The sequence below is a fragment of the Morus notabilis genome, unplaced genomic scaffold, assembly GCF_000414095.1.
Source record: "Morus notabilis unplaced genomic scaffold, ASM41409v2 Scaffold729, whole genome shotgun sequence".
Classification (NCBI taxonomy): Eukaryota; Viridiplantae; Streptophyta; class Magnoliopsida; order Rosales; family Moraceae; genus Morus; species Morus notabilis.
In genome coordinates, this window is record NW_010356787.1 from 1448 (window position 1) to 28867 (window position 27420).

At 34.7% G+C, this 27420-nt stretch overlaps 5 protein-coding genes across 5 annotated transcripts; 3 read left to right on the forward strand and 2 right to left on the reverse strand.

Annotated features, from left to right (window-relative positions):
• Positions 1–2521: 2521 nt before the first annotated feature.
• Positions 2522–10256, forward strand: LOC112090358 (zinc protease PQQL-like). Its single transcript, XM_024161494.1, has 21 exons — positions 2522–2917; positions 3461–3707; positions 3780–3905; positions 4261–4398; positions 4510–4644; positions 4753–5010; positions 5098–5235; positions 5316–5385; positions 5507–5717; positions 6214–6319; positions 6790–7023; positions 7175–7339; positions 7430–7579; positions 7658–7749; positions 8109–8190; positions 8301–8384; positions 8459–8575; positions 8676–8786; positions 8987–9067; positions 9401–9595; positions 9751–10256. Exons 1-21 carry the CDS (start codon positions 2709–2711, stop codon positions 9826–9828), a joined length of 3027 nt encoding a protein of 1008 aa, XP_024017262.1. The 5' UTR covers positions 2522–2708; the 3' UTR covers positions 9829–10256.
• Positions 10257–12163: 1907 nt separating this feature from the next.
• LOC21388941 (60S ribosomal protein L31) lies at positions 12164–13890 on the forward strand. Its single transcript, XM_010088589.2, has 3 exons — positions 12164–12237; positions 12541–12650; positions 13395–13890. The coding sequence occupies exons 2-3, from the start codon at positions 12568–12570 to the stop codon at positions 13669–13671; spliced, it is 360 nt and encodes a 119-aa protein (XP_010086891.1). The 5' UTR covers positions 12164–12237; positions 12541–12567; the 3' UTR covers positions 13672–13890.
• A 613-nt stretch (positions 13891–14503) lies between these two features.
• LOC21388942 lies at positions 14504–17283 on the reverse strand. Its single transcript, XM_010088590.2, has 7 exons — positions 17088–17283; positions 16719–16780; positions 16532–16615; positions 15597–15651; positions 15266–15401; positions 15115–15165; positions 14504–15028 (listed from the first exon to the last, which is right to left on the reverse strand). Exons 1-7 carry the CDS (start codon positions 17176–17178, stop codon positions 14929–14931), a joined length of 579 nt encoding a protein of 192 aa, XP_010086892.1. The 5' UTR covers positions 17179–17283; the 3' UTR covers positions 14504–14928.
• Positions 17284–18329: 1046 nt separating this feature from the next.
• On the reverse strand, positions 18330–21898 carry LOC21388943 (asparagine--tRNA ligase, cytoplasmic 1). The gene is made up of 6 exons (XM_010088591.2): positions 21327–21898; positions 20358–20948; positions 19457–19713; positions 19240–19369; positions 19063–19121; positions 18330–18881 (listed from the first exon to the last, which is right to left on the reverse strand). The coding sequence occupies exons 1-6, from the start codon at positions 21822–21824 to the stop codon at positions 18698–18700; spliced, it is 1719 nt and encodes a 572-aa protein (XP_010086893.1). The 5' UTR covers positions 21825–21898; the 3' UTR covers positions 18330–18697.
• A 1409-nt stretch (positions 21899–23307) lies between these two features.
• On the forward strand, positions 23308–23978 carry LOC21388944 (40S ribosomal protein S30). Its single transcript, XM_010088592.2, has 3 exons — positions 23308–23387; positions 23485–23622; positions 23770–23978. The coding sequence occupies exons 1-3, from the start codon at positions 23384–23386 to the stop codon at positions 23814–23816; spliced, it is 189 nt and encodes a 62-aa protein (XP_010086894.2). The 5' UTR covers positions 23308–23383; the 3' UTR covers positions 23817–23978.
• The last annotated feature ends 3442 nt before the right edge of the window (positions 23979–27420 follow it).

A 27420-nucleotide genomic window follows, 5' to 3' on the forward strand; every position in this document is an offset into this window, starting at 1 on the left:
CTAGCAATTCAAGCGAAAAGAGTCGTGTGTGTGTGCACCAAACCGTATCCTTCTTACCACATTCCTTAACACAAATAGCGTCGAAAAACTCACCAAGGTAAAGTCTCAACTCCATTTACCTCACGGGGGACGGAAATATTTTGATGCAAAGGGATTACGCTCATGGAGTTGGAAATGTCACAATTAACGCTCAAGTGAGAGAAGGTAATTTAAGGACAAACTTTTAAACAAACATTGATCAAATGATAGGCAAATCAAATACCTGGAACAATTCATCACTCAAACCGTAAACAAACTTTCAGGATTTCATTCTGGTTAAGAGGAAGATCTCATAAACAAACAAAGAGCCGAAAATACAGACAAATATACACAAACTTTTTTTTTCCGAGGCAAGAGACAACATACATTTGATGAAGCTGATGTAGTAAGGCGTTGGCTGCTATGCAGCACAAGACGTCAGTGCAACCAAACTACGTAAACATTGATGATAAATGATGCTCTTGCTCTTTCTTTTTTCTTTTTTCTTTTTTTTTATGATAAAATGTAAAAGAAAAATGATAACTATCTACAACACATGGCTCAATTTCTAAAAATTATTCCTAACCAGAAATCATCCCTCAAGCAAATGTCACAAGTCAAGTAAAGGTGCTCCGTTAATGACCCAACCAACTCAAAAGATCAATGAAAGTTCAAAAAGCTGTTTCTCAACTCTCACACTCACCAAAAATGAAAACCTTAAACTCGGGAATTTTTCTCAACTAAATGTGTCAACAACCCTCTTACCACAAGGTCTAGCATGTGCTCAAAAATAACTCTGGAAATCATTTCCTGGTACTTAAGATAGCAAAAACTGACTCAAACCAAAAATTTTGAAATCATACTCAGAAAATCTTGCAAAAATTTTGACCCAAAATAACAACAAGACAAAAATTAATCTTACGCATGAATATGCTCAGTGAGCTAGAGGGAAGCTTGATTTTTGGTGAGGAGAGAATGGAGAAAGTTCTGAGTGTTTGGAGCTTTGGAAGAACTGGTTTTGGCATAGAGAGAATGGAAGAAAAAAAATGAGAAAACTAGTGATAGTGGCCGGTTGATGTTTTTAGAAGAGAAGTAAAAGTGCTTTCCAATAAAGTGGGTAATTTGGTTTTATCTCTTTATTAAATCTTCTAGTCCAACTTCATTAACCAAAATTTGCTTAAAATCCCTTAAGCATGGCCGGCCACTAGGAGAGAAAACAGAGAAAAAAAGAATATCGTGATTGCTCTTCACCTATCACCATCTAATCACATCATATCTTGTCTTTGATCTTATCTCTTTAAGATTCCATTAAGCAGTCAAAATTTACACTGACTATAACGGATTGACTTAACTGACATGAAGTTTTAGTTTCTGATAGTTCCTTTTCTACTGTTTATTTACAGTTCAATATTAATCTCTGAATAAATCAATATCGAATTAAATTCTTATCTGCGTAATATTTCGGACTGTTTTGAGTCTTGAATTTATTTCTAGACTAAATAAATTCTAAATTTAACTTTTTTATTCAGCAATTAAGGATTTCTTTTGAATGTCAGAGTGTTTCTCGATATGCTGCTAACACCGCACTAGACTTAGAGATTCTTGAAATTAAGATTCTCAAATTGTATATGTACTAAAAATTCTTCTGCCTTAAATTGCGGCAAGAATTTATCTACCGATCTACCGAATGTACTTTATCGTAAAATATGAACTTAACATAAAATCTGCTGCATAATTTAAAAATATTAATATTAATTCCATAAATCCTTCCGTCACAAAATATAACATGATATTCTCTAAAAAAATCTTTGACTTAAATGCATAAATTATATTATTTAATTCTATAATTTTCTCGGTCATTACATTATTAACGATAAAGATATTAAATTCTTTTTTTTTCTAATTTGTCTCTATTAAAATGATTATTTCCAAATATCCACTACTTAAATATTTTTTTCCTTTTAGTTCTCTAAAATATTGTTTTTCAAACGTGTCCCCTATAAATATATATAATTTTTCTAATTACACTACTTAAATAATGATTCTCAAAACCTTTCAATTACTATTTTTCTCACATATCTACCTTTAATTATCCAGTAAAATCGTTTTTTAAATGTATTTTATTTGATTTTTTAAACGAAACTCTAAAAAGAACAATAAATCAAGAAAAAAATTAAAGAACATTTGGTTGGAGAATTCATATTATGATTTGAATAATTATTTATGATTCATTATAATATTTTCTCTCATAAAAAATACATATAAATTAAAAATAATTATAATCTTATGATTCTAATAAAATTTTAAATCCATCATCCAGTATATATATAAAAAAAAGTGCTTTTAACTAATAATAATAATAATAATAAATTTTAAAAATTAGTTTCTTTTTTTTCTAAAAATAAAAAAAAAAAAGTTGTACCAAATTGTGTTTGCAACAACTCATTCATCCAATTAAAAGGCGAAGATGGGTCGCTAATCCCGCAGCTGGGGCCCCCAGCCATTGGCGTTTTCAGTCATCAGACAACAATACGCAAAGCTCGACTCCACTGTAACAGATCCCAATTCCCAACAAAGGGCCCGTACGCGTACTCATCTTTCTTTCCAACGGAGAAGAAGAAGAAGAAGAAGAAGAAGACGTTTTCAACGGAATCAACTTCCCAATCTGCTCTTCTCCGAGGAAGAGAACGATGAATCTGCTTCCGCCGGAGAGCTCGCCAATGGCGAAGAAGCAGGGCTTCAGGTCGCTGAAGCTCGTGAACGTGGACTTGGACCATGTTCTCAGTGATGAGCCGTTCGGAGTTGACTACGGCAGACTCGACAATGGCCTCTTCTACTACGTCCGCTCCAATTCCAAGCCTCGAGCAAGAGCCGCCCTCGCTCTCGCCGTTAAAGCCGGGTATTGATTTTCAACTGTCATTTCTCGGAATGATTTCTCTCCTCAGTGAAGAATTTGAATTTTGAATTTCGATTTTCAAGGGCGACATTCTTCAATTTTGAGTGTTCATGGTTGAAACTTGCAATGTACTGCGTGAAGAAAGACTGAATGAGAAGTAAACACAGAGGCTTGACGCGGATTATACTTTTGAGAGCTGTGTATACTAAATTTTTTACGCGCTTGAGTTGAGAAAGTGAAATGATTACATATTTCTGATAATTCATGGGACCCTCGTTTTCATCGCAAAACAAAGATGCTTTTCTAGTGTAATATCCTCTTAAGCTAGGGTTTGTTGGAGATTGTAATAGGTAAATGTAATGGCTAATAAGACTTAGGTTTGATTTCTGAAGGATTTCCATTTTTTTGTTTTTGTTTTTTAAGTTGAGATTGCTACCAAAGAAACCGGTAAATTAGAACTTTTAAGAGGATTAAACCATATATATTTCTCTGTTGATGAATGTATGAATAACTTGATCGACAAGCTGAATTTTGCGGTCTTGGCAGATCAGTTTTGGAGGAGGAGGATGAGCGGGGAGTTGCTCACATAGTTGAGCATCTTGCTTTCAGTGCCACTACGAATTACACAAATCATGATATTATCAAATTTCTTGAAAGTATTGGATCGGAATTTGGTCCTTGCCAGAATGCAGTGACATCTGCTGATGATACAGTTTATGAGCTGTTCGTTCCTGTTGACAAGCCTGAACTGTTGTCTCAGGCCATCTCGGTCTTGGCAGAATTCAGCACAGAGGTAAAGTAAATTTCAAGATTAATATTTTTTTTAGTTTTTTTAGTTCCTATTTTTTATTGATCGTTTATGCAGGTCCGTGTCTCGAAAGAGGATTTAAATAAAGAAAGAGGTGCTGTGATGGAAGAATATAGAGGGAACAGAAATGCAACAGGAAGGATGCAAGATTCAAATTGGCTTTTGATGATGGAAGGTTCAAAGGTACCAACCTTAGTAATTGTTCTACGTGGAGGAGATTTTTTCATTTATTATTACCCATCAATTAGGATATATGTCTTAATTGTGATGGGACGATGTCCTATGTAGTGTGCACATGTGTCATGTGACAGTAGAACATTGGAGAGGATGTTTTTGGTTATGTATGCTATATAAGCTGTTAGTTTTATACAAACTACTTATTTATTTATTTTTTAAATCCTAATAGCCATTCTTTAGTTTTACTGTTAATGAACTTAAACATAAAGTTTTAATCAGCTTTTAACTGGGAAACTTATCTGTAAACTTAAATAGGTTTGCCAATTTTATATTATTCCGTAACAGCATACAATGATTGCAGTATGCTGAGCGTTTACCAATTGGATTGGAGAAGGTGATTCGAACTGTATCAGCAGAGACTGTCAAGCAATTTTATAAAAAATGGTATCATTTGAGCAATATGGCACTGATAGCTGTTGGAGATTTTTCTGATACACAGGTTTGATCTCTTGGCATGTAAAAATTCATGATTAAATTACAAGTGTTAGTTCATTTGCAAGATCTGTTAATGATTTCTCTCTCTCTCTCCCCTCATGTCTATCTTCTCAAGAGTGTAGTTGAGTTGATAAAGACTCATTTCGGGCGTAAGACTTCAGTACCTGAGCCTCCACTTATACCTACATTTTCAGTTCCATCTCATGAAGAGCCACGCTTTTCATGCTTTGTTGAATCTGAAGCTGCTGGGGTTAGTAGAATCCAAATCTTTTCTGTTTATTGTAATATTCCTTTGTATTCTCAAACAGCACCAAATGGATTTTGCCATGTTTTAATAGTGCTGTTGATATTTTAACAGTCTGCAGTAATGATTAGTTATAAGATGGCAGTGGGTGAGCTGAAGACAGTAAGGGACTATAGAGATTTACTTGCAGAATCCATGTTTCTTCAAGCACTAAACCAGAGGTTTTTCAAAATATCTCGTAGACAGGATCCACCCTATTTCTCATGCTCGGCTTCTACAGACATTCTTGTTGATCCATTAAAGGCTTATCTAATGACGTCATCTTGCAAAGAAAAAGGGACAATCAAAGCCCTAGAATCAATGTTGATTGAGGTACTCTTTATTCGCGACGATAACTGTACCTTCTTCTTTTTTCTATTTTAAGCTACTCTTTTATTTTTACTGACACCTATGTGTCAGATTGCAAGAGTACGGCTACATGGATTTTCAGATCGTGAAGTATCTATTGTTCGAGCTCAACTGATGTCAGAGATTGAATCTGCCTATTTGGAGCGAGATCAAATGCAATCAACAAGTTTGCGAGATGAATATTTACAAGTATATCTTGAGTTATAAATTCGCTACTTTTCTCTTATCACTTATTTAGAAACAATAATATTTCTAATTTCTTTTGGCAGCATTTTCTGCGCGATGAGCCTGTAATTGGGATTGAGTATGAAGCTCAACTACAGAAGACTCTTCTTCCTCGTGAGTTGTCATACATTTCCTAAGATAATTTTGTAACAGCTGAAATGTTAAAGCATATTCAGATTAATACTACATATTTGTAAATATGAGTGTTCTAATTTTGGTCTTTTTGCATCTATAGAAATCTCAGCATCAGATCTATCCAAATATGCGGAGAAGCTACGAACGTCGTGTAGTGTCATTAAGACAATTGAGCCACGAGCTTCTGCAGTAGTAGATGATCTTAAAAATGTTGTATCAAAGATAAATGCTCTTGAGAAAGAAAAAAACATTCTCCCATGGGATGAAGACCAAATTCCAGAAGAAATTGTTACTGTGAAACCAAATCCAGGGTAATGGAGGAACACTTGTCAATTTTTAACTTTGCTGCTAATTATTATTATTTCTGTTTTGGACCTGCGCTAGTCATTTTTCTAAATTCACTTGTGTGAGTCTCACTGCTATCCATTTTCCAATTATTAGGTGCCTGCTTCTTTAGTGGAACTGTTAAACCCCCCTTTTGTGTGTGTGTGTGTTTAGGGTTTACATAGTTGTGATACACTTTAAATTTCTTCTGAAGCAAGAAGGTAGCCTGCCTTTAACAATTTTAACAAAGATAGGTGTTTTTTAAAATCAATACATGATCCTTGCCCTGCTCTCTCTCTCTCTCTCTCTCCACGATAACTTTTATGTACATGCTATTAAGTAGTTAAATTACTGATGTAGTTTCGTGAAGTCATTGCCAACTGAGTCTATTTTCTTGCTATTAAGGTGTAAAAATATATGTTGTGAACTTCTTGTTCTTGTATGATTGTATAATTCGCTCTTTTATCAAATAATTTGCCTCAGGTATATTGTGCAGCAGTTTGAATATTCAAATATTGGAGCTACTGAATTATTTTTATCGAATGGCATGAGAGTTTGCTACAAATGTACAGATTTTCTTAATGACCAGGTATTCAATTCTAAAGTTAGCTTTTGCTTTGTCTTTTGCTTTCCATTCTGTTTTTGCTCGGTTGGAGTTAGGCTTTAGTTGCAAGACTGATGATCCTCGTAGCCATCTTGCATCCTATGCCTTATTCCTCTATTCTTTTCTTTTTGTCTTAAAGTAAAATCTTGCATGATGCTGGAGGCAATTTTGGCTATAATTATCTCTCTGTCCTTCCCAAAATTGCTGGCTGAAATGCACGTACTTTATTAAAAAAACAAAATACAAAAAACAACCTAGAAAGAATAACTCTTTAACAAATAGCTAGAACCAAATGGAGAAGAAGCCATCGCAAGACTTTTTATTCCCTTATTTAAGCAATAATCTATTTACTTTCCGTACAAATAAACTTGATCTTTGGTCTAGATTAAATGAGTAACTATCTCAGGCTGATTTTATGTGCCAGTGTAATTATTATCCATACTTTGATTCAACAGGTTATGTTTACTGGGTTCTCTTATGGGAGTTTATCCGAACTCCCTGAAAGCGATTACTTTTCTTGCTCAATGGGGCAAACCATTGCTGAAGAAATTGGTGTGTATGGTTACAGACCATCAGTACTAATGGACATGCTTGCTGGTAAGAGAGCTGAAGTTGGTAATACGATTGGAGCATATATGAGAACATTTTCTGCTGATTGTTCGCCCTCAGACCTGGAAACTGCATTGCAGGTATGCACCCCCTACACTTGTTCTATTGCAAGTTTCATCTGGGCCAGTGATTTTATAATCTCACATGTGACCTTATTTTTTAATTTTTATGCTGCTTCAACTCTTTAAATGTTTTCAAGCTGCATGTCTTCTATTATGTTCGTTCTCGCAGCTTGTCTACCAACTATTTACAACAAATGTAACACCAGGAGATGAAGTTGTGAAATTAGTAATGCAAATGTCAGAAGAAGCAGTTCATGCTCAAGAGAGGGATCCCTACACTGTATTTGCAAACCGTGTAAAGGAGCTCAACTATGGAAAGTCCTATTTCTTTAGGGTATTCCCTGATTCCTAAGATACATCAACTAAGGTTTCTTTTATTAGATATGTTCTGCTTGTAACCTCTTATTAATATATAATTCTGCAGCCTATCAGAATAAGTGACCTTCAAAAAGTTGATCCACTTAAAGCGTGTGACTATTTCAACAATTGTTTCAAGGACCCCTCATCTTTCACCGTTGTTATTGTTGGAAATATTAATCCTACTATAGCCGTACCTCTAATACTGCAGTATTTGGTAAGTAGAATTCATTTTTATTCCACATTGGCCTGGAGACTTTTACAATATTAACTGGTTTTGTGATTTGCCATACAGGGTGGAATGCCTATGCCTCCCGAACCTGTTCTCCATTTCAATCGTGATGACCTCAAAGGACTGCCATTCACATTTCCTAGAACCATAATTAGGTAAGCATTTCTTAAACACGTGGACATGCAGTTTATACTTTATCCTTGTCCTGTATTAATGGTGCTTCACGCGACAGTTACAATGTAATATAGGATGGTTTTGCAATTCAGTTGTACCATCTGATCAAACTGGATTGCTTTTTATACAGAAACACGCATAGACATATATATTTACTAAAAGAGAACTGCGATCTTTTATTGCTATTGGAACACAATTATTTACATCATTCAACCTCTCTTGGTGGATTGAATGCAATTACTCTGTACAATTCTACTTTTAATGTTAGTGAAATGTTAATGCGTCCACACATTTTTTTGGGCGGTTTGAATTATCTTTCACACATTGGATGTGCTTGTAGGGAATCAGTTTATAGCCCTATGGTGGAAGCACAATGTTCAGTCCAGCTATGCTTTCCTGTAGAACTTAAGACTGGAGCCATGGTGTGCTTCTTCAATTCATCCATTTAGATCATGATTAGGCCTTTCATGTGTTCTGTTTTACTGATCATCCATTATCCGTTTTTCTGTTGGGTGGAAAATTCATATGGCAGGTAGAAGAGATTCACTTTGTTGGGTTTCTAAGCCGACTTATTGAGACAAAAATAATGCAAGTTTTACGTTTCAAGCATGGACAGGTATGTGTTCCTCCACTTTATTTTATTTATGATTGTTCTGCTCATCTGTACAGTTTACCTTCTCTTTATTGCAGATTTATACTGCAGGTGTTTCAGTATTCCTTGGTGGTAATAAGCCTTCAAGAACTGGTGATGTTCGCGGTGATATCAGCATAAATTTCTCTTGTGATCCAGAAATTGCATCAAAGCTGGTAGGTGTTTTATGGTCCTACAGTTCCCATTTTCTCATTTTTTGTTTAAATGATGAAGTTCCTATTCATATCGCCTCATTACTGTGCATGTTTGTAATAGGTTGATCTTACTTTGGATGAACTTTTACGTCTTCAAGAGGAAGGACCCTCGGATGAGGATATTTCAACCATTCTTGAAATTGAGCAAAGAGCCCATGAAAATGGCCTTCAGGTTAACTTTATTACAGAAAATTGTATTTTGATTTTGTAAATTGGAGTTCATTTGGTTGCCAAAAACAATCTTGAACTGCAACTTTGTACGATTGTCCTTGACAGCATCCATAGTAAAAGTATTGTTGAGTTGATTGAATGTGTGAAGAGAATACAGGTCTACGCCACTGTTTCTGGTGTGATTCTTTTATGTTCTTTCAGGAGAATTATTGGTGGCTGGACAGGATTTTACGCGGCTACCAATCAAGGGTCTATTCCGGTGATCTTGGTGCTTCTTTCAAGGTTGATTCTGAAGTGTTCTTGTCTACCACCCTCATGTCAACTCACCCTCTCTTTTCCTTGTTAAAATTTTCTTCTTCCTTATACATTGATTGCTTTTTTTATTTAAATAAAAAAAAAAAAAAACTCTCATATGAGGCTTCCGTCTAATTTACTGCATATAGTATGCATTCTGTACTGGGTTTAATTTCCTGTTTTACACAAGAATTTTGATGTAGTTTTATGCCTTTTCATCATTGAACTATTGTTCTTTTCTTGAGTTTACACAAGAATCAGTTCATTCTAGACATCTATTCAAGAGTAATGAATATCTAAACGACAGTTCTCTCTGTGCAGATTCAAGATGAAGCCCGCTCCAAAGTCAGAAAATCTCTGACACCATCAACAGCACAGTTAGCATTACAAAGAATTATGCCTTTTCCTTGCACGAAACAGTACACGGCTGTTATTTTAATGCCCCGGAAATCTCGTCTTAAATCACTAACATCATTTTTTCAATCTACGCTGAGCACTTATGGCAGAGAGGCCAAGGTCAGTATCATCTAATTTGCCTTTTCTGCGCATCCAAGCATAAAGGGTTGCAGATTGCAACCCATTTTGGTTTCTTTAACCCCTGCTCAAATCTGTTCTTGAATTATCCAGATTTTCTTCACTATTCCTATAAAAAGTTTTACTGGTTGTTGCAGATATTAGCTGGTCTCGCTGGGCTGACAGTTTTGTTCCTCAGCTTGCGGAGGTGTTCACAAAGTATCCGGAAATCCTAGGAGACATTTTCTTTGCCGAGATTTCATTCATATAATCTAATACTTGGAAAGTAAGCAGCATAAAGGTTGACCACGACGGCACAAATTAGGACGGATTTCTACAGCATTTCTTAGATGTGAATGAGAGGTATCTTAACTTCATGACAGATGAATTCCCTTTAGAAGGTAATAAATATAGGAGGGGTAGATAGAAAAACACCAAAAAGAAGAACAAGAGAAAAATCATCGTCATTGGAATAAATTACCATTACATGATTGTATGTTGTATATGATTTTCATCTTCAAGATCCATTGCTCCCTTTTGGGAATTTTACTCTTTCAGAACAACCAGTTACGGTGGAACTTTTGTATGTTGTTACTCGAATGGTTAACAAAGTAGTTCAGACTTGAATGAAAGAGTATAAAGAAAGACTCAAAAATTCTGTTGATGCAATACGTGTTTTGGACGTGCACACTGAATGATGATGAATCATAAATAATTTCCGTCGTCTTTAATCTCACTGTAAAAATAAAGCTGCTTGAAGAAGACATTGGAATTGCAGAATTCTAAATCGTAGGTCTCGTTCTTTTTATCGATTCGAGTTTAGAATTTAAGTTTTATTATAGTAAAATGTTTTAGAAACAGTCGCATTTAATTTTTTTGTTATAATAAAAAGTTTCACATAAAGTCACATCTCAACTCGAATTAAAAATTTAAATTAGCGAACTAAACGGATTATTAATTTTTGCGGTATTCTCTCTTGAAGGAAGCCAGCAAAGACGGTTCCTGACATATTAGTCTTATATTTTGTTTGATTAACCAGATTAAAGCAAATGCTGAAGGAACAACTTGCTTAATAATTAAAATAATAATTTTTAAAAAGAAACTTTTTTACTATAATCGTTATTGCTTCTTCCCCTGTAAATATAAGAAAGGTGTAATACGAATGGGTTATTACAAAGGCACTAGTGAGAGAAAGGTGTAATACGAATGGGTCTCCCTATTAGAAAGCAGATAGTTCTCGAGTCATATGCTGGAGGAATTAGAGAGGATTTGGGTTTATGGTCCTGTTAGCTTTTACTGCATCGTTTAAATTTCGAAAACGACATATCATTTGTTACTAATTGTCGTTCAAGTATAAACATGTAGTTTAGGGATTAGAATTTGCTATATTTCAATACGACAATGCCGTTTAATAGAGAAAAAAAAGTCAAAAACCTACTGGTCTTTTTTCGCGTAAATTTTTCTTGCTCCCATGATTTGAGACTTATATATGGTTCTTAAACGCTCACTGCATCGATTAAGCTGGAAAACAAGGTATCCTTTGCCGTTTAAATGTTTATTGTTGTCCAAAAGAAAAACGACTCTTTATTTTGTCGCTTAAAATTTTCTACAGCCTGTTTAAAAACGACACGTCATTTACCTTTTCTGTTGTTTATACAAGACACGGCATGACATTTGTCGCTTAAAGTCTGCTGTCGTTTTATATAACTATTACACCACAGTCGAAACATCGACCATTCCTTCGAACGACCGACGCCGAAGACTCCCGCGCGGAGGATCAGTTGTTGGCATCGAGAGTAAGGCCAGGCAAACGTGCCCTATACGTCGAGAGATAGCGCAAGAGGAGAGGCGCCGGGCAAGGGCTCTACATACTGAGACCGCGGCGTCGAGGGAACATTGTCGGTCCTTTTTGCCCAGGGTCATGTCAACCCGAGGAGGGAAGTACTGATCCGACTGCTACTGCAAAAGTCAGGAAGTCAGATGGCAGGTTGAGAGGGTCAGCCGTATTTCCAGGAAAAGTCATCATGAAAACTCACCTACCTTCACGGGGATCAAGAACAGATAATGGCTTCCTCCTTGGGAGCCGGGAATGTGTAATCCGGGTAGAGGCCTATAAATGGAAAGAAAGAAACCCAGAAAGGGTTTAGACACTATTGATACTACAGAGAGAATTTGTAAACATCTGGAAAAATAGTGCATGCACAAGTGGATTAGGCACGAAATTATTGCCGAACCACTATAAAATCCTTGTCTCTTCTACATTACTTTACTGCTTATTACTTGATTCTGTGATTAGTGCTACCGTGAGCATTTTCGAAGAGGTAATCACGAGTTATCAGAAAAACACCGTAAACAATAACAAAAGAGGAGATTTTTTTTTTTCCCCCGTCGAGGAGATCTTTAACGTTTCTGCTCTCGTTTAAATGTCAAAAACGAGATGTCGTTCAGTAATTTGTTTTCGTTCCGTTTTATTCTGGTATAAAACGAGATGACGTAGAAGTACAGAAAACGACGTCGTCGCTCGGATCGAAAACATCCCGCTATAAAATGCTTTACTACGATGTGCGAACTAGGGTTTTGAGCTTCTTTTTTAGACCAACTCTCATTTCCTCCGTTGCCTCTTTCTGTATCCCACAAACCCTAAGGTCTGCTCTCTCTCTCTCTCTCTCTCTCTCTCCCCCCTTCATCGGCCGCCAGTTCGGGAGCCAAGAAAATCCAGGAAAAGAAATCGAAAACAATCCTTTTTGTCTTTCGATTCCTGTTTTTTGCTTCCAATTTGGAGTAATGGCGACTCATTTTCGTCGATGATCTAGATATTGTGTCGAAAACATTAAGCTTGGCCGCAAAAGAAATTTTAAAGGAGAAAAAGAGCGAATGTTTTGACAAATTCAGATCCATTAGGTTCTGGGTATTGGATTATAACGAGTGGGTAACTGTGATTGGTGCAGGTAGTTTGAAAGGAAGAGGGCGAGAAAATGGTGGAGAAGACCAAGGGAAGGAAGGAGGAGGTTGTCACTCGGGAGTACACCATCAACCTCCACAAGCGCCTGCACGGATGGTAAAACCTTAATAAAGTCATTTATTTTAAAGCCCCTTTGATATTATTATTGTTTGTATTTTTTGTTTAATGCGTTTTTCGTGTATTTCATATTTTATTTAGTGAGATGTAGGATGGTTGATTGAAGACATAATATTTTTAGCTTCTTGTAATTGTTGAAAGGTTTTGGGGCTTTATGGATTTTTGCTAGATACTAGATGTTGTCCGACTGTCCGCTTGCTATGAAATGGTTGTCAGGATATTTATTCTTAAATGGGTTTTCTGTTTTGGGATTTGTGACACATTTTCCTCATTTAGTTAGGGCTGTATATATTGGAAGTCATGTAATCAGAGTTGTTTTTATGTGTTAAATTATGAAGCTGTGCATGTGATCGTTGATTAACAAAATGTGGCTTGGGTGGGATTAATCATATCAAAACGAGAGAGATTATGATGGGTTTGATTTTTGTACTTTGTATGTTGAGATGAAGTGATGGTTGTTTTTGTAAATTTCATTTAGAGAGTGCGTAAATGTCATTCAGAAAGTTAAGTGACGGTTGTGCTTGTAGTGGTATTGCTTCAATGCTACAGCTCTAGAATTGGATTTGAGATGGACAGTTGTGAATCATGTATTATTTACGTATCTGTGTGACTTTAGTATGTGATAGGCCAAAAATTTTTCATATTCAGAATCATTTTTTGGTTTGTATTATTATGATGACATCGCAAATAACTTATGTTTGTTATTTTGAAAAAAAAAAATAGTACTTTCAAGAAGAAGGCTCCCAATGCCATTAAGGAGATCAGGAAGTTTGCCCAGAAGGCGATGGGGACAAATGATGTGAGAGTCGATGTGAAGCTGAACAAGCAAATCTGGAGCAGAGGTATCAGGAGTGTCCCCAGAAGGATTAGGGTTCGCATTGCTCGCAAGAGAAACGATGATGAAGATGCCAAGGAAGAGCTATACTCTCTTGTTACTGTTGCGGAGATCCCAACAGAAGGACTGAAGGGGTTGGGCACCAAGGTCATTGAAGAAGAATAATTTATTTATGTCCTGTTTTTTAAGTAGACGTCCTCAATAGGCAGTAAAAGAATTACTTGAGCTTTTTGCCTATAGCTTTAGAGAGTTATAAGACATTGTGAAGAAGACTGGCTCTTTCATGTGTTTTGGATTATTGTGTTTTTATCATGAATTTTGCTTTGGGAGTTTTACTTGTTTCACCTTACGGTTTAATGAGATTTTGTTAGACACCCTCGACCAGCTTTGATTGCATATTTTTTTAGGACCGTTACTAGGCAGTGCTTTGGAGAGTAATCCTAGTCTTTCACTTTGGTCATATTTTGGGATATGAATCTCCAAATGATAAAAGACGCTTTTACTTCACATGGAATTCTTTTTAATTTGCTTACACAACTGAAAATGGTAATGTCAATCTTTAAACCTCTTTGGTAGTGATTATTAGTTAAAGGGAGTTGAATGTTAAATTTAAATTTCGTTGATTTTACCGATTTGAATTTAAAATTTAAATTTTATTGCAGTAAAAAAATTTTAAAAACAATCACATATAATTTTTTTATTACAATAAAAAATTTTTACATAAAGATATTATCTTAATTCAAATTAAAAATTCAAATACCCTTCTTTAAGTTTATCTGTTATATGCAAATGATTATTTGATTTTATTAATGAACATATTAGTAATCACAGCCGGAAAGAATTGGATTCTTAAATGAAACCTGAAAAGAATTGGATTATTTCTTAATTTCTAAGTTCAATAATCGGTAAAAGCTCACCAAAAAGCACTAGAAAAATTGGATTGTTTCCTAAATCAACATTCTTGTGTGTTTACTTCTTATTTCAAACACCTGGCAATTCTCATTCCTTCACTTTTATTTTCCAACCCTTTACATTTCTCATCATACTCTACATCTGTATCTCATTTTACAAGATTACAAATACTTAATTAACTAAATTGTCCCCAAAAAAAATGATTCAACCAACTGGTAAAAAATAAAGCGATCTTATAATACTGCTATTCGAACAAATTAATTATGTCATTTACGTATCCAATCAAACTTTTAAACATATGGTTTACAGAAGAACAGCCGTCCCGACTACAAAAATTGCCTCCAAACGAACTGGAGAGTCAAGTAACTACGGCCACGCCCAATTGAGTCCTTTGCAGCATGCCCTTTACCTCTAGTACCGATCGCATTTGCCTGCTATTTCGAATTAGTTCCGTAATATGTCTCAAATGAACTTTGAAAGACGAATGAAGATTGGTCTGGAAAGGAACTTTTATCTGGCCTTGAAAGCATACATGTATCCCCTAAGTTTTCTTATTTCTTCCGATGATTCATCAAGTAAATGATCCACATACAAGGAGATTCCAGCTCCACTGCAAGTCCAATTTGTACATGTGAGTGTTTATGGCTCCAAAATTTAGACGCACAACATAAAGATACAAATAAATTTATAATGTACCTAAGAGGTCCAAACGGAAGCCAAATTACATCCCATCGGAACCTTGGCAATCTACAAGAATAATGTCAGTAATAACTATTCAATTCATATGAATCATGGATCGTTTCTTTCTGTCAGAAATGATAGAGGTCTCTGCAAGAAGTTCACATACCTCAACATGTAATATAGCCAAAAAACTGCAAGCATCATGCCAATAAAGCATGAATACCAGATCCGTCGCTTGCGATACCTCGAGTCATGAAGCAGACCCACGATGGACAATGAACATGCTACAACAGCCACCCAATCTGATAACAATTTTAATTTAATTAGTCAAGAATCAGAGCTGAAACAGCTTCGCATAACTATTTAATTAGAGTTTGTTGAGCACTTTACACTTAATGCTACAAAAGGACTATTGCCAAATCACAAGCATTGTGCAATGAGCCGGTGATAAATGGAAACAGATGGGAATTAAGTATCAAGGTAAAAAAAAAAATTACCTGCACATATAATCATCCATGAGTCCACCTCCTCCATGAAGTAAGCATGATAACGCTGTGTATCAATTGACAGCATCAGGTAAAATCAATTAAGCAAATATGTTATTATCCGAAAAAACATAACTGACATTCTAATTGTAATACTTGCGCATCAAAATTTTACAATTCTATACAACAGAAGATTTATGGTAGTATTTGAGGGACAAATTTGCAGGACGCTACATAGCTAAGCAGCTAGGACTCTATAAGGGGAAAAAAAAAAAGGGAAGAAATGTTTGCTATTCAGTATTCACTATTAAATATTTTTGTATTCATTTACATTTTGAAACAAAATATTCCTGACTCTCCGCAATAAATCCCACAGGATCTAGGGCATATATACAAAATTGTGATGGAATGTGATGGGAAAGGCAATGAGTTTGGAAAGGGAATTTACATACCTATCGGAAAATAAAATGGCCCTTTCTAGTCTTTACTATGAAGTTGCTACTTTTTATACTATCAAATAACCATTGGCTATAACAATTAAGGGTACGTAAATAAATTTAGCATCCATTCCTAATTTTGAGTTCCCTTTTCCATTCCCAAACTATCATTCCTAATTTAGTAAGTAAACACATGATTTAAAAGGGAAAGTAAAGAAATATTCCTCTTTCTTCGTTTGAAGTAAACACACCCTAGTAAAAAGGAAAAAACGAGGTATTAACTAGTTCTAATTTCTAAATGCCATCAATGGTAGAAACATGATAGTTCCACCACACTACTGATAAGGAAGCGAATTTTTTCATCAAACTGTTTTCACACCAATGATAAGGAAGCGAATATATTCATCAAACTGTTGCTTCTAACGAAACAAACATTTATTCATTAACTGTTCCAACTTCCAAATACTGCATAAATATGTTAATTTATCATAAGGTGGAAGTAAAGATTACCAGTTCCCATGGAGATGAAACCTGCTGAAAGATGGAGTATACAAGCAAAACCGCAAAACAGAAGAGAAGCACAGCAAACACACTCTACATAGATGATAGAACACCCCCAAAAAAAAAAAAATCAATTTACTGTTTAAAATATGAGAGAAAGAAAAAGAGTACCTAAATCAAATAGAATCAAATATACCCTCCACAAACGACTCTGTTGAGCTTGCCTTCTTTCGTACGAACGAACCAATTCCTCTTGTTCTGTAAGTAAATCACACATTACCCAATTATTAAAAAAAGAAAAAGAAGACCGCCTTTTTGCTTCTGTACTAACAAAGGAGATTTCTTTATTTTAGTTTCCCTCTCAGTTTTTCTTATCAGAGATTCATTCATTGGCCTCACTAAATCAAAAGATTCAGGCTTTAGCACAATACCCAGATTTAAAATTTTTTTTAAAAAAAGCATAAGAAAATGTCAACAAAATCAGATATTTCTATTCTACCCTTATTTCCCAGCAACCAAACATTAATTAAAAAGGAACTAAATAAATAAACAAATAAATGAAAACCTTGGGTGTCGATAGGGCGATTATCGTCTCTAGTTGGGAGAGAGAGATCATCTTCTGGAGATTTTCTCCATTTTCTAGCCAGCTTCTTCATCGCCTTCTTTACGCGCTTGTTTTCTCTCCCTTTTTTTTTTTTTTTTCTTTGTCCTGTGGAGAAGCCAAATTGGATCTCTTATGATAATGAGACGACACCGTCTCACTCACATCTGCCTTCCACCTTCAAATTAGAGTCAAATTTCTTATTTATTTGGTTGTAAATTTATTAATGTTCAAAGTTCATAATGAATTTGATAGCAATACTTTAGTCTCGTTCACTTCGCGGATTCAAATATTGAATTCAAGTTGAAATGTGACATTTCTTAGAGCTTTTTATTGTAGCAAAAAAAAAATTAGATGTAATATTTTCAGAGAGCTTTTAACTGTAAAAATCTAGAACTGAAAACTCGAATCGGTGAAATGAACAAGACTTTTATTATGTGGTTTTTTTTGGCACAAAAAGTATTGGCTCACTCTATGGTGACACCCTTTAAAAAATTCATCAGTGAAACATTTTGTTTTGACGGTTGAATTAATTTTTTAACAGTCAAATTTGTAGAGTATTGTGCAGCGTGCTATAAAATTTTAGTAGAGACTTACGCAAATTTAACTATTAAAAACTTAATCTAACAATCAAATTGAGTGTTCTACTAGTAATTTTAGACCCGTTTAGTTTGCTGATTCAAATTTTTAATTTAAGTTGAGATATAACTTTATGTGAAAATTTATTACTGTAACAAAAAAATTAAATGTAATTATTTTTGAAAATTTTTACTGTAGTCAATCTCAAATCAGTAAGATGAACAGAGCATTTATTTTTTTAAAGGGTCTCACGATTGAGGCTCCTAAAAGTATTATTGAATCTAAAAGAAAAATATTAATTATCAACTTTAACTAAAAATTTAAATGGCTAATTGTGAAACCACTCTTTTTTGTTATTATTTTAATCGTGATTTACGTTCCTAAAACAAACAACCACCACGACAATTTAAAAAATGAAGATTATTCTTCCATGGAAAATAAGAAAAGACGTGTGTTACTTCCACCAATTGAGGAGAAAGGAGATTAAAGAACTCCTCTTTATATTCCTTCCCATGGTTCAAAAGTATATCTCTGCTATCCCATTTTCTTTCTTCATTTTTTTTTTAGTAAGACCTAAGACCCTTGTTCAAAAATTAAGTGCAGCAGACAAGGTTTTCACCAGCAACACAGAAAAACTGTGACATCTTTATAACAAAATGACCAAAGAAAGTGAACGAAGACTTGGAAATTCTATAACATCTTCGAAATTCAAGAAAGTAGGTTTATGCATGTCTACGACAGACTTTCAATTTGACTAATACAATAACTGCAAGAACAGGCAATATGCTCGAAAGAACATCCAAAGGCATGACAAGACAAACGTAGGGCTCCAAGAAGAAAAGAACAATGTAGATCAAACAATTTCTTAATTCAGCTTCGTTTGGATCAAAAAATGAGGTATATGATGCTATAAATAAAATTAGAATATGACACCAGGGGACAATTTTGCTTTGAAATCCAATGACAAAAGACACAAACTTCTTGTGAAACTACAATCAAAGATCTGCTCTCCCAGGGTATCTGGGGAAGGGAATAACATCTCTAATGTTGTCAATGCCAGTGGCAAAGAGAATCATTCTCTCGAATCCTAAACCAAAGCCGCTATGTTTCACTGTCCCATAGCGACGCAAGTCAAGGTACCACTCGTATGGCTCGGTGGGCAGCCCCATCTCCTGGATTCTGTAACAATAGAATGTGTCGCATCAATTTACTAATAGTTGGAAAAAGAGAGGAAAAAATCTATTGTGAGAGCACAGATACATAACAGAAAAATTCAAACGAAAAGAAGTGTAGAACAAAACAAAAATGAAGAAATACATGCGTATTATCGGAATACAAAAAGGAAAATGTTTTCTCATACCTGCTTTGAATGACATCATAACGTTCCTCCCTTTGACTTCCTCCTATCAACTCCCCAACCTGGAATACAATGTACATCAATATATATGCGGCCAAAAATCCCTTCTATGATTACGCTGAGTAAATGGTTGAACTCTGTGTGATGCATTGTAGAAATGTACAAGAAAAAACAGCCTACCTTTGGTACAAGGACATCCATAGCAGCCACTGTCTTGCCATCATCGTTCAGCCTCATGTAAAATGCTTTAATTCCTTTTGGATAATTATATACTATAACAGGCTTTTGGAACATAACCTCCGTCAGGTATCTGTACAATTAGACAACAAAGAAATCGGAAACCAGTACAAATAACTAAGAATTGCAAGTTCAAAAAGAGCAAAGAAAATGTGCAAACCTCTCGTGCTCAGATGCCAAATCAATACCCCACTCTACTTTATTCTCAAACACTTTTCCGTTCTTAACAGCCTCCTCCAGCAGTTCTACTGCTTTGGTATATGTTATCCGCTCAAAAGGGGTTGAAGAAACCAATTTAAGCCGGTTGATGCAACCCTTATCAAATTTGTCAGCCATAAATTCCATATCGTCGTAGCAATTGTCGAGCAACCACTGACATAAAAATCTCACATATGCCTCTGCACATTTCATATCATCCTGCACAGCTATGAAAACATTTAGGTCCCATCTAGCAGCACCATGTTTCAATTATACAGAAATGCGCAGGCACTATAAATAATGTTAGGGCTAGACTAGAGTATATTCTGGTGAAACATTTATACCTAAGCATTTTGAAAGAAAGTTGGCATCATTTGCTCAAAAGTTTCCATAACAACTAATGATACTTTAAACAAAGGCCACTAACAGAAGCTACATGTAAGTGAATAAAGGAAGAATATAACTGGGGCCAAGGATAAATCAATTACATAAAAGACACCCCATTGCTAAGAGGCTGCAAGATACTTGAACTACAAGGCAAATAAAATGTCCAGAATTTTTACAAAGAACGTTGAAAAGGCATCAATGTGTGGAAATTACAAGAGAATAAGGTGGGAAAATATTCTACTTGTTTACAAACACATCTTAAAATAAACGTTTTCACTAAATTCAAACCTAATATATATACCTCCAAATTCAAACCTAATATATATACCTCCAAATCCTTAAGAGTTGGTTTATTGAAGAAATTGCGAGGAGACGTGACTAAAAAGTAAAAAGGAGTACCCGACATAACATCAACGAACTAGACCGCACGATTATGTTGTATATTAAAAACTGCACTAGATTTAAGCTTCATATACCTCCAGTTCTGCAAAAGCTATTTCAGGCTCCACCATCCAGAATTCTGCCAAATGCCTCGAGGTGTGAGAGTTCTCAGCACGAAAAGTAGGTCCAAATGTATAGACGCTACTAAGAGAACACACAAAAGATTCAACTTGTAATTGGCCAGAAACTGTCAAAAAGGCTTGACGAGCAAAGAAATCTTGGGTATAATCAATCTTCCCGTCCTTTTGGGGAATTCCCGGCTTAAGCTTAGACCTCTCCTCCAGCTTTGCAAGATTCTCCTTTGCTTTTTTAAGTTCAGCCACAGAAGCACCAATTTCCTGTTTACTTGCTTTAGCTGATTTCAGCTGGGAAACAAAATCTCCCTTCTCCTTGACAACAAGCCTAGCAGCTTCTAAGTCCGACTCTGTCGGAGGAGGATTCTTAATAAGATCCTTCTCCAACCTTTCAGCCTCACTAATCAAAGTTGTCACTTGAAACATTTCACCAGCACCCTCACAATCACTTGTGGTTATAATTGGAGTGTGCACATAAAGAAAGCCGTGCTTTTGGAAGAACGTGTGGGTAGCATATGCAAGCGCATTTCTGATTCGAGCAACAGCAGAAATCTGAAAATATGTACAAAAAATGAAACACATAAAGCAGAATAATCTTTTATTGAATTCTAAAACCAACCCATCAAACCATTCCTTCACGCATCTTATTCAAAAAACCAATACCACGCACTATGAATTTCCACATTGGTGAATGGTGGGCCAAAAACTGCAACTTTTTCACTTCGGGTTTCACGAAACTTTTTTTCACAAACATGCAAATAACAGCAGAAATAAAGTTTACTCAATATCATAATTGCATTTCATAATCGTTCCATCACAACATTCCCTTACTTATCCTTTGACAATCAATAAAATGCTCAACCAAATTCCCCTAATTAGACAAACGACACTAATCGGAAAAACAATGAAAGAAAAAGATAGAAACTTTACCGTATTGGTTCTCGGACGAAGATGAACAAAGTCCCTGAGGAACTCAAGCGTGAGCCTGGTCTTCGGCAAGGGATACTTCGCCGGATCAACCGGGCCCACATGGACCACCTTCTCCACTCGAAGCTCCACCTTCTGCTTGGTCCCCGCCGGAGGCAGCTTTAGAACTCCGTCGACGGCGACGCAGGTACCGGTGGGAACAAGCTGCCCGAGGTCAGCCTTGTCGGCCTCCACAATCACCTGCAAATTCCCCGGGCAGGACCCGTCGTTGAGCTCCAAGAACGCGAAGGCGTCCTTGTCCGCCTTCCGACCGGTCTTAACCCACCCGCCTACCCGGACTCGGTTCCCGGCGAGTCCGGCGCCGCCGTCGGGTCGGGAAAGGATGGATCGGATTGGGACGCGGTCGGAGAACTCGGCTCTGAGGGAATCGGAGCTGGAAACGGCGTCGTTTAAGGTCGTTTGAGAAAGTTGCGCCGTCGGCGGCGTGGAATCGTCTGCCATTGTTGAGCTCTCTTGGTTCGGATGGGGAAATTTTAGCTTTTTCTTGGGTTGGCGGTTAAAAACCCTAATTTGGGATTTATATAATGTGTTGCGGAGAAAGTGCTTGTGCTGTATTGTTTTTTAAGTCGTTCCTGTTAATAGACACGTGTTTTAAGAATCTCAGATTTTTTTCTTTTTTGCGCTCAAATTCTTGTGGCATGATTCCACGCGTTTAACGTCCATGGCCCGAATCTGATTTGTCTATAGAATTAGAACTAGACTAGACTGATTTGTGTGCATCTTCAAAGGGAATATTTAAGGCAAAGCATGTTATCTAGAATAATACTTTTAATTATTATATTAGTTTTTTAAATAATTAGAACTGTATGATTTATATTAAAAATTTATAATGTATTATATAAAATTGTTTTTGTTATAAATTTAATTGTTAAAAAATTAATTAAAAAGTAAAAATATAATTCTTCCAGATGAAATAAAATAACACGTTTTACCATAAAGACTCTCATCTTTAAAAAATAACAATAATAATAATAATAGTAGTAATAGTAGTAATAATAGTAATAGTGATAATAATAATAATAATAATAATAATAATAATAACTATATAGAATCTTCTCTAATAAGACTAAAATTAATCTAGTTTAAAATTTTATGACATTTACTAAATTTAAAATCATATAGAATCTTCTCTAATAAGACTAAAATTAATCTATTTTAAAATTTTATGACATTTACTAAATTTAAAATCGATATATGTTATAAATTTTAAATTACCCCTCTATTTCTCTATTTCCTCATTCACTCTTAATGAAAGAGGAACATACAATAGAAGGAGAATAAGTGAAATGGCATAATTAATATAATGAATAGTAAATTATAGCACAATTTTTTAAAACATGAAGTTTATAGTATAATTTAATATCTTCAATTTCAAGCATTATTAAAAACCTCAAAATACCCTTAAACCCTCTCCTTCCCCACTCTAGTAAAGTCCACCATAACTAGTGCCGACGACCAACGGAACCAGCTCTATGACTTCCTGGCAAAATCTCCTTCCCGGCGCCGATTTGCGACAAAGGCGAGAAAATCACCACGGAGCTTTGTTCTCGCCGTCACAACCTCCATGACGATCTCCAACGTGGAGGAGAGAGAGTCTAGATATGACACAAAGAGATAAGGAAAGAGAAAATTAATGTTGACGGTGAAAAAGTAAAAACAGAAGCCTTAATATTCCAATGTCTTATAAATGTGTTACGTATTTCAAACATAATCATGAAAAGTGTTATTTGCTGCATTTTCTCTAAAATAGATTGGACGGGCCGGTAAGTAAGATGGAATATGAGCCTGAACTCACAAGGGCCTTACAAGGGCTCTCCTATTATTGGGCCAATGACAATTGCGGGCTTGGATCCGAACACCAGCCCATTCCAATCATCCTTTTCCTATATATAGTCTTCCTAAACCCTAACCCTAAATTTCTCGTCCTCAGCGCAACAGGCCAGTGTAAGCTCGCGGCAAGCAAAGGAGATTCGCAGCCGAAGAACGCTAGGAAATCCGCCATGGGTAAAGCTTTAAGCTTCTTGGCCTTGGATCTTCTCTCGATTGCTTCTATCAAGCGTTAATTCAATTCTTTTATTTTTTTGGGATTTTTTTCCTACAGGTAAGGTTCACGGATCTCTGGCTCGTGCCGGTAAGGTGAGAGGACAAACTCCCAAAGTCGCTAAGCAAGACAAGAAGAAGAAGCCCAGAGGACGCGCCCACAAGCGCATGCAATACAACCGTCGATTCGTCACCGCCGGTAAGTTTATCAACTCTTTCATATCATCATAAATTGTTTTTAGGGTTTTCTGGAATTTGAAAATTTATTCTATTTACGGTGCTTCTGTTTTTTGGATTTTGATTAAGTTTTTGTTTTTGGGTTTATTTATTTATTTATTTATTGTAGTGGTTGGATTCGGAAAGAAGAGGGGACCCAACTCGTCCGAGAAGTGAGGAGCAATTAAGAGTATGACGAGCTTTCTTTAGATTAATGAAGGCTTGGTTTTTTTGTTATTTGACGATGTGTCATTGAATTTTTCATGTTATTTTGGAAGACCCTTTTTACTGGTTTATTATTTTTGGAGATTTGAGTTATGGATTATTATGTTAAAGAAATGCTTTAGTTGTAGAAATGTGAATTTGTTTCTCTCTGTTTTTTGCTTGGATTACGTATTCCCTTTTATCGTTTCCCATTTTAGTTTTCCAACGGCATGGCAAAACTTAATTTTGATTGATAACATTTACATAGTTAAACATGTGTTTGGCTGGTCATATTAAATTCTGTTTGAGACAGGTGGGTGAGATTAAGTAGAGAGAGTGATAATTGAACTAAATGTTGATTGGATAGTGAATAATTAGTTTTCTGTCAAAGTAGAACTACACTGGTTTATTAGCCATTAAGTGGTGTTGATTACTTATTCCAACTTAACTGCACTAGTTCAGAGGCTCCTAGAGGAGATTGAATGCATAATTTATTTTGTTTTTTGTATGATGCCCGTAAACTTCAAACGAATTTCCTGTCCAGTTTCTGCTCGGATTAAGATTGATAGGTTTGTTTGTTTTGCTCAATTCCAGTTGAGGTTGAGTTAAAAGTGAATTCATGTGAGAGAAAACATTGTAACAGGAAAAGCTGAATTTGAATTTTTGTGAGAGAAAATATTGTAGCACACTTGAGTTGTGATTTGAACTAGTGAAATGAATGGGACCGTTAGACTTTCAGTTGTAGGGGTAATGCTTGTTAACGAGTGTTATTTGTATCAACAAGTAGCACAAAATAATGGTATACTGCTATTTAAATTTTTTGAGAACACCATATTAGATAATGTCCTCGGATTGACCTGTGATTAACACCAGATTAGAGGATTTAACGTTTCTCTTGTTGTTTGTAGGGATATTTCTCGTTGGCACCTAGGGAAATGAGTAGTTTGAAAGAGATTTTTTTTGTTTAGTGAAATCTTATCAAGTTACATGATTTGTTTGCAAATTGCGATGTTTTTCTTTGACAAAACGAAAAGTTTTCCAACATAGTGAGCCCTTGGAGGATTTGTGCGGGTGAGCATATTTGTTTGTGGTAACCATCACTGTGGCAGACTTAGTTTTGTAAGGGATATCGAGTACTAATCATGGATAATCTGATTCGACGGTCATGATCAATATAATGATAGATTGGAGTTGATTATAGTGGATAGTATTAGACAGGATAAACCTTTTAACAAATCCATATTTATTATCCAGTTATTTTGAAAATACAACCTTTCAGATGAAGGGTAAATGCAAATTACCATGTCTCTCACATGAACGGTTATATATGGAATTTCTCCTTTGCTGTGCATTTGGAACATGCCAAACAAGCACTTCAATTCCTCGTTCTTTGTCCTTGTTCGTATTTTTTCTGGTAACAGTTTGTTCTGATGAAACACAGGAAGGATCTATCTCAAAATTAACCCTCAAATTAATTTTAAAAAATTCTGCAAACTAAGTTGCATTCCAAATACTGTACCCAGAGTAAAATCTTAAAACGGTTGAACCGGTTTGCGAGACGAGACCACAATAGTTATGCCTTCCGATCCGGGGCAGTCAGTGCCGAAGTCAATGCATTGAGTCGAAGCTGTCATGACACACGATCTCTATCTTCCCATTAAAATATAAAACTCTCAATTAAGGCCTCAATTCTGGGCGATGGGGTGTTTTTTTTTTTAGGGCTAGAAGGATGATGATAACTCACTCCAACTTAGGGCCGGCAGTGATGTAGATTGTGAAAAAACAGTTATTACAAAAATCAATTGAATGTTTAGTATATTGTAATTATAGAGTGTTGTTGGTTTTAAAAATAGCGTAATAGTGTTTGGTAAATTGTGAGGTTTAATTGTTGTGAAGAGTTAAGATGACCGTAATTAATAATATTAAATTAATATATAAAGTAATTAATAATTGATAATTAGTAATTAATTATAAGTAATTACTATGTTAGTAATGTACTCATATTTATTAGATTATAAGTAATTAATTAGTGTATTAAGAAAAATAATTAGTATATACATAATTTATTAATATTCCTTTTACTACTTAAATTATTAACTTTTAACTTTTACTTACATAATTAAATAATTAGTTAATTAATTACTAATGTTTATTTAATAATCTATTATTTGATATATCACATTATCAATTTTTGGTAATTATTCTTTTTATAATGGTTAATTACTAATTATCAATTATTAGTTATTATTGAATAATATATTACATATTGATAATTATAATTTAATATTAATTATTAATTGAGTAATTACTATTTATTTTTTATTTATCAACTATTTACTGATTAGTAGATTATAATTAACATAATATATGATTGATACATTCATTATTCATTATTTATTATTTATTTAATAACCTATTATTACTTGTTTTATTGTTAATATGTTATATAATTAATTTTTGACAATTAATCTTTAACTAAATAAATATTACTATATTATTTATTATTTTGTTAACAAGATTAAAAACTTAATATTAATAAATTAATAATTAAGTAATTACTATCTATTTATTAGTTATTAATTAATATATAATATAATTAGTAATTAATAGTTAATTATTTAATATAACTTTGTTGATAATTATTAATTGTACTATGTTGATTCTCGTACAATCTAAAAACTAAAGTTGCATTTGGACTGTTTCTGATTTTAGCTGTAGATTCTTCAAATTTTTTTAAAAAATTACTTTATATTATTTTTATTAAACACCATTATCAGTTTCTGATAGTTTAAAAAGTGATTTTAGGCTTTAGGAAACACTACTAAACGCACCTTTAGTGGCGGTGTTACAATTTTGTGAGGAGCACTGCTAAACGTCACGACCAAAATTGGGTCGTGGTGTGAGATAAATATAGACCGGACGCATGAATCTTTCGGGGGGATGTCTGCCATTGTATCTCACATCGTGACTAACCCCATCAGGATGTAAAGCATTTTTTTTTTTTTCCTTCTATGATTCTTAAAAGTTCAACAAGCTTTTATCACTCATCTCTATGTCAAATATGGACCAAAATGTACATATGCGTACTGAAATCTTATAGTTTTCTAGTTGTCAAAGCTAGAATAATAAAAAAGAAAGAGTGTGTAGATTTTACCAAAAAAAAAAAAAACCTAAAGTTTTTAATTAGTCAGACATATAAAGTTCAGAAATTGTGGTTAGATTTTTAAAACTAAATTAAGTAAATAATAAATTTGAAAACTATTTGAAGTAAATAGCTGTTTATTGTGTAAATGTTTCATTTACGATTGGAAAAAAAAAATTTACGTGGTAAAAAATCTCTATTTACGCAAAAAAAATTCTTTCTACCAGTCGTAAAAAAAAATATACGTGAAAAAATTCTTTTTACAACTGTTATTCTTCAAATAGTTTTGAAATCTATTGTTTACTACATTCTCCCTTTAACTCATCGTTTATTTTGTTTGGCACTTGCCCAAATTTAATCGCCTGGAGAGTTTTAGATTGGTACCAAGAAGGAAAAAGAGAAGATGAGACAATATATGAAAGAAGCCATATAACA

Bases quoted from the DNA above. Each gene is read 5' to 3' on its own strand.
- LOC112090358 (XM_024161494.1), top strand. From the start codon at position 2,709: ATGAATCTGCTTCCGCCGGAGAGCTCGCCAATGGCGAAGAAGCAGGGC. The intron at 6,320-6,789 runs GTATTCAATTCT...TTGATTCAACAG, and splicing joins CAGATTTTCTTAATGACCAG to GTTATGTTTACTGGGTTCTC. The intron at 7,340-7,429 runs GTATTCCCTGAT...ATAATTCTGCAG, and splicing joins GAAAGTCCTATTTCTTTAGG to CCTATCAGAATAAGTGACCT.
- LOC21388941 (XM_010088589.2), top strand. From the start codon at position 12,568: ATGGTGGAGAAGACCAAGGGAAGGAAGGAGGAGGTTGTCACTCGGGAG. The intron at 12,651-13,394 runs GTAAAACCTTAA...AAAAAAAAATAG, and splicing joins CACAAGCGCCTGCACGGATG to TACTTTCAAGAAGAAGGCTC.
- LOC21388942 (XM_010088590.2), bottom strand. From the start codon at position 17,178: ATGAAGAAGCTGGCTAGAAAATGGAGAAAATCTCCAGAAGATGATCTC. The intron at 16,616-16,718 runs GTATATTTGATT...TCATCTATGTAG, and splicing joins AACAGAGTCGTTTGTGGAGG to AGTGTGTTTGCTGTGCTTCT. The intron at 15,029-15,114 runs GTACATTATAAA...TTGGACTTGCAG, and splicing joins CTTCCGTTTGGACCTCTTAG to TGGAGCTGGAATCTCCTTGT.
- LOC21388943 (XM_010088591.2), bottom strand. From the start codon at position 21,824: ATGGCAGACGATTCCACGCCGCCGACGGCGCAACTTTCTCAAACGACC. The intron at 20,949-21,326 runs GTAAAGTTTCTA...ACATATTTTCAG, and splicing joins TTCGTCCGAGAACCAATACG to ATTTCTGCTGTTGCTCGAAT. The intron at 18,882-19,062 runs GTATGAGAAAAC...CTATTGTTACAG, and splicing joins TATGATGTCATTCAAAGCAG to AATCCAGGAGATGGGGCTGC.
- LOC21388944 (XM_010088592.2), top strand. The intron at 23,623-23,769 runs GTAAGTTTATCA...TATTTATTGTAG, and splicing joins CCGTCGATTCGTCACCGCCG to TGGTTGGATTCGGAAAGAAG.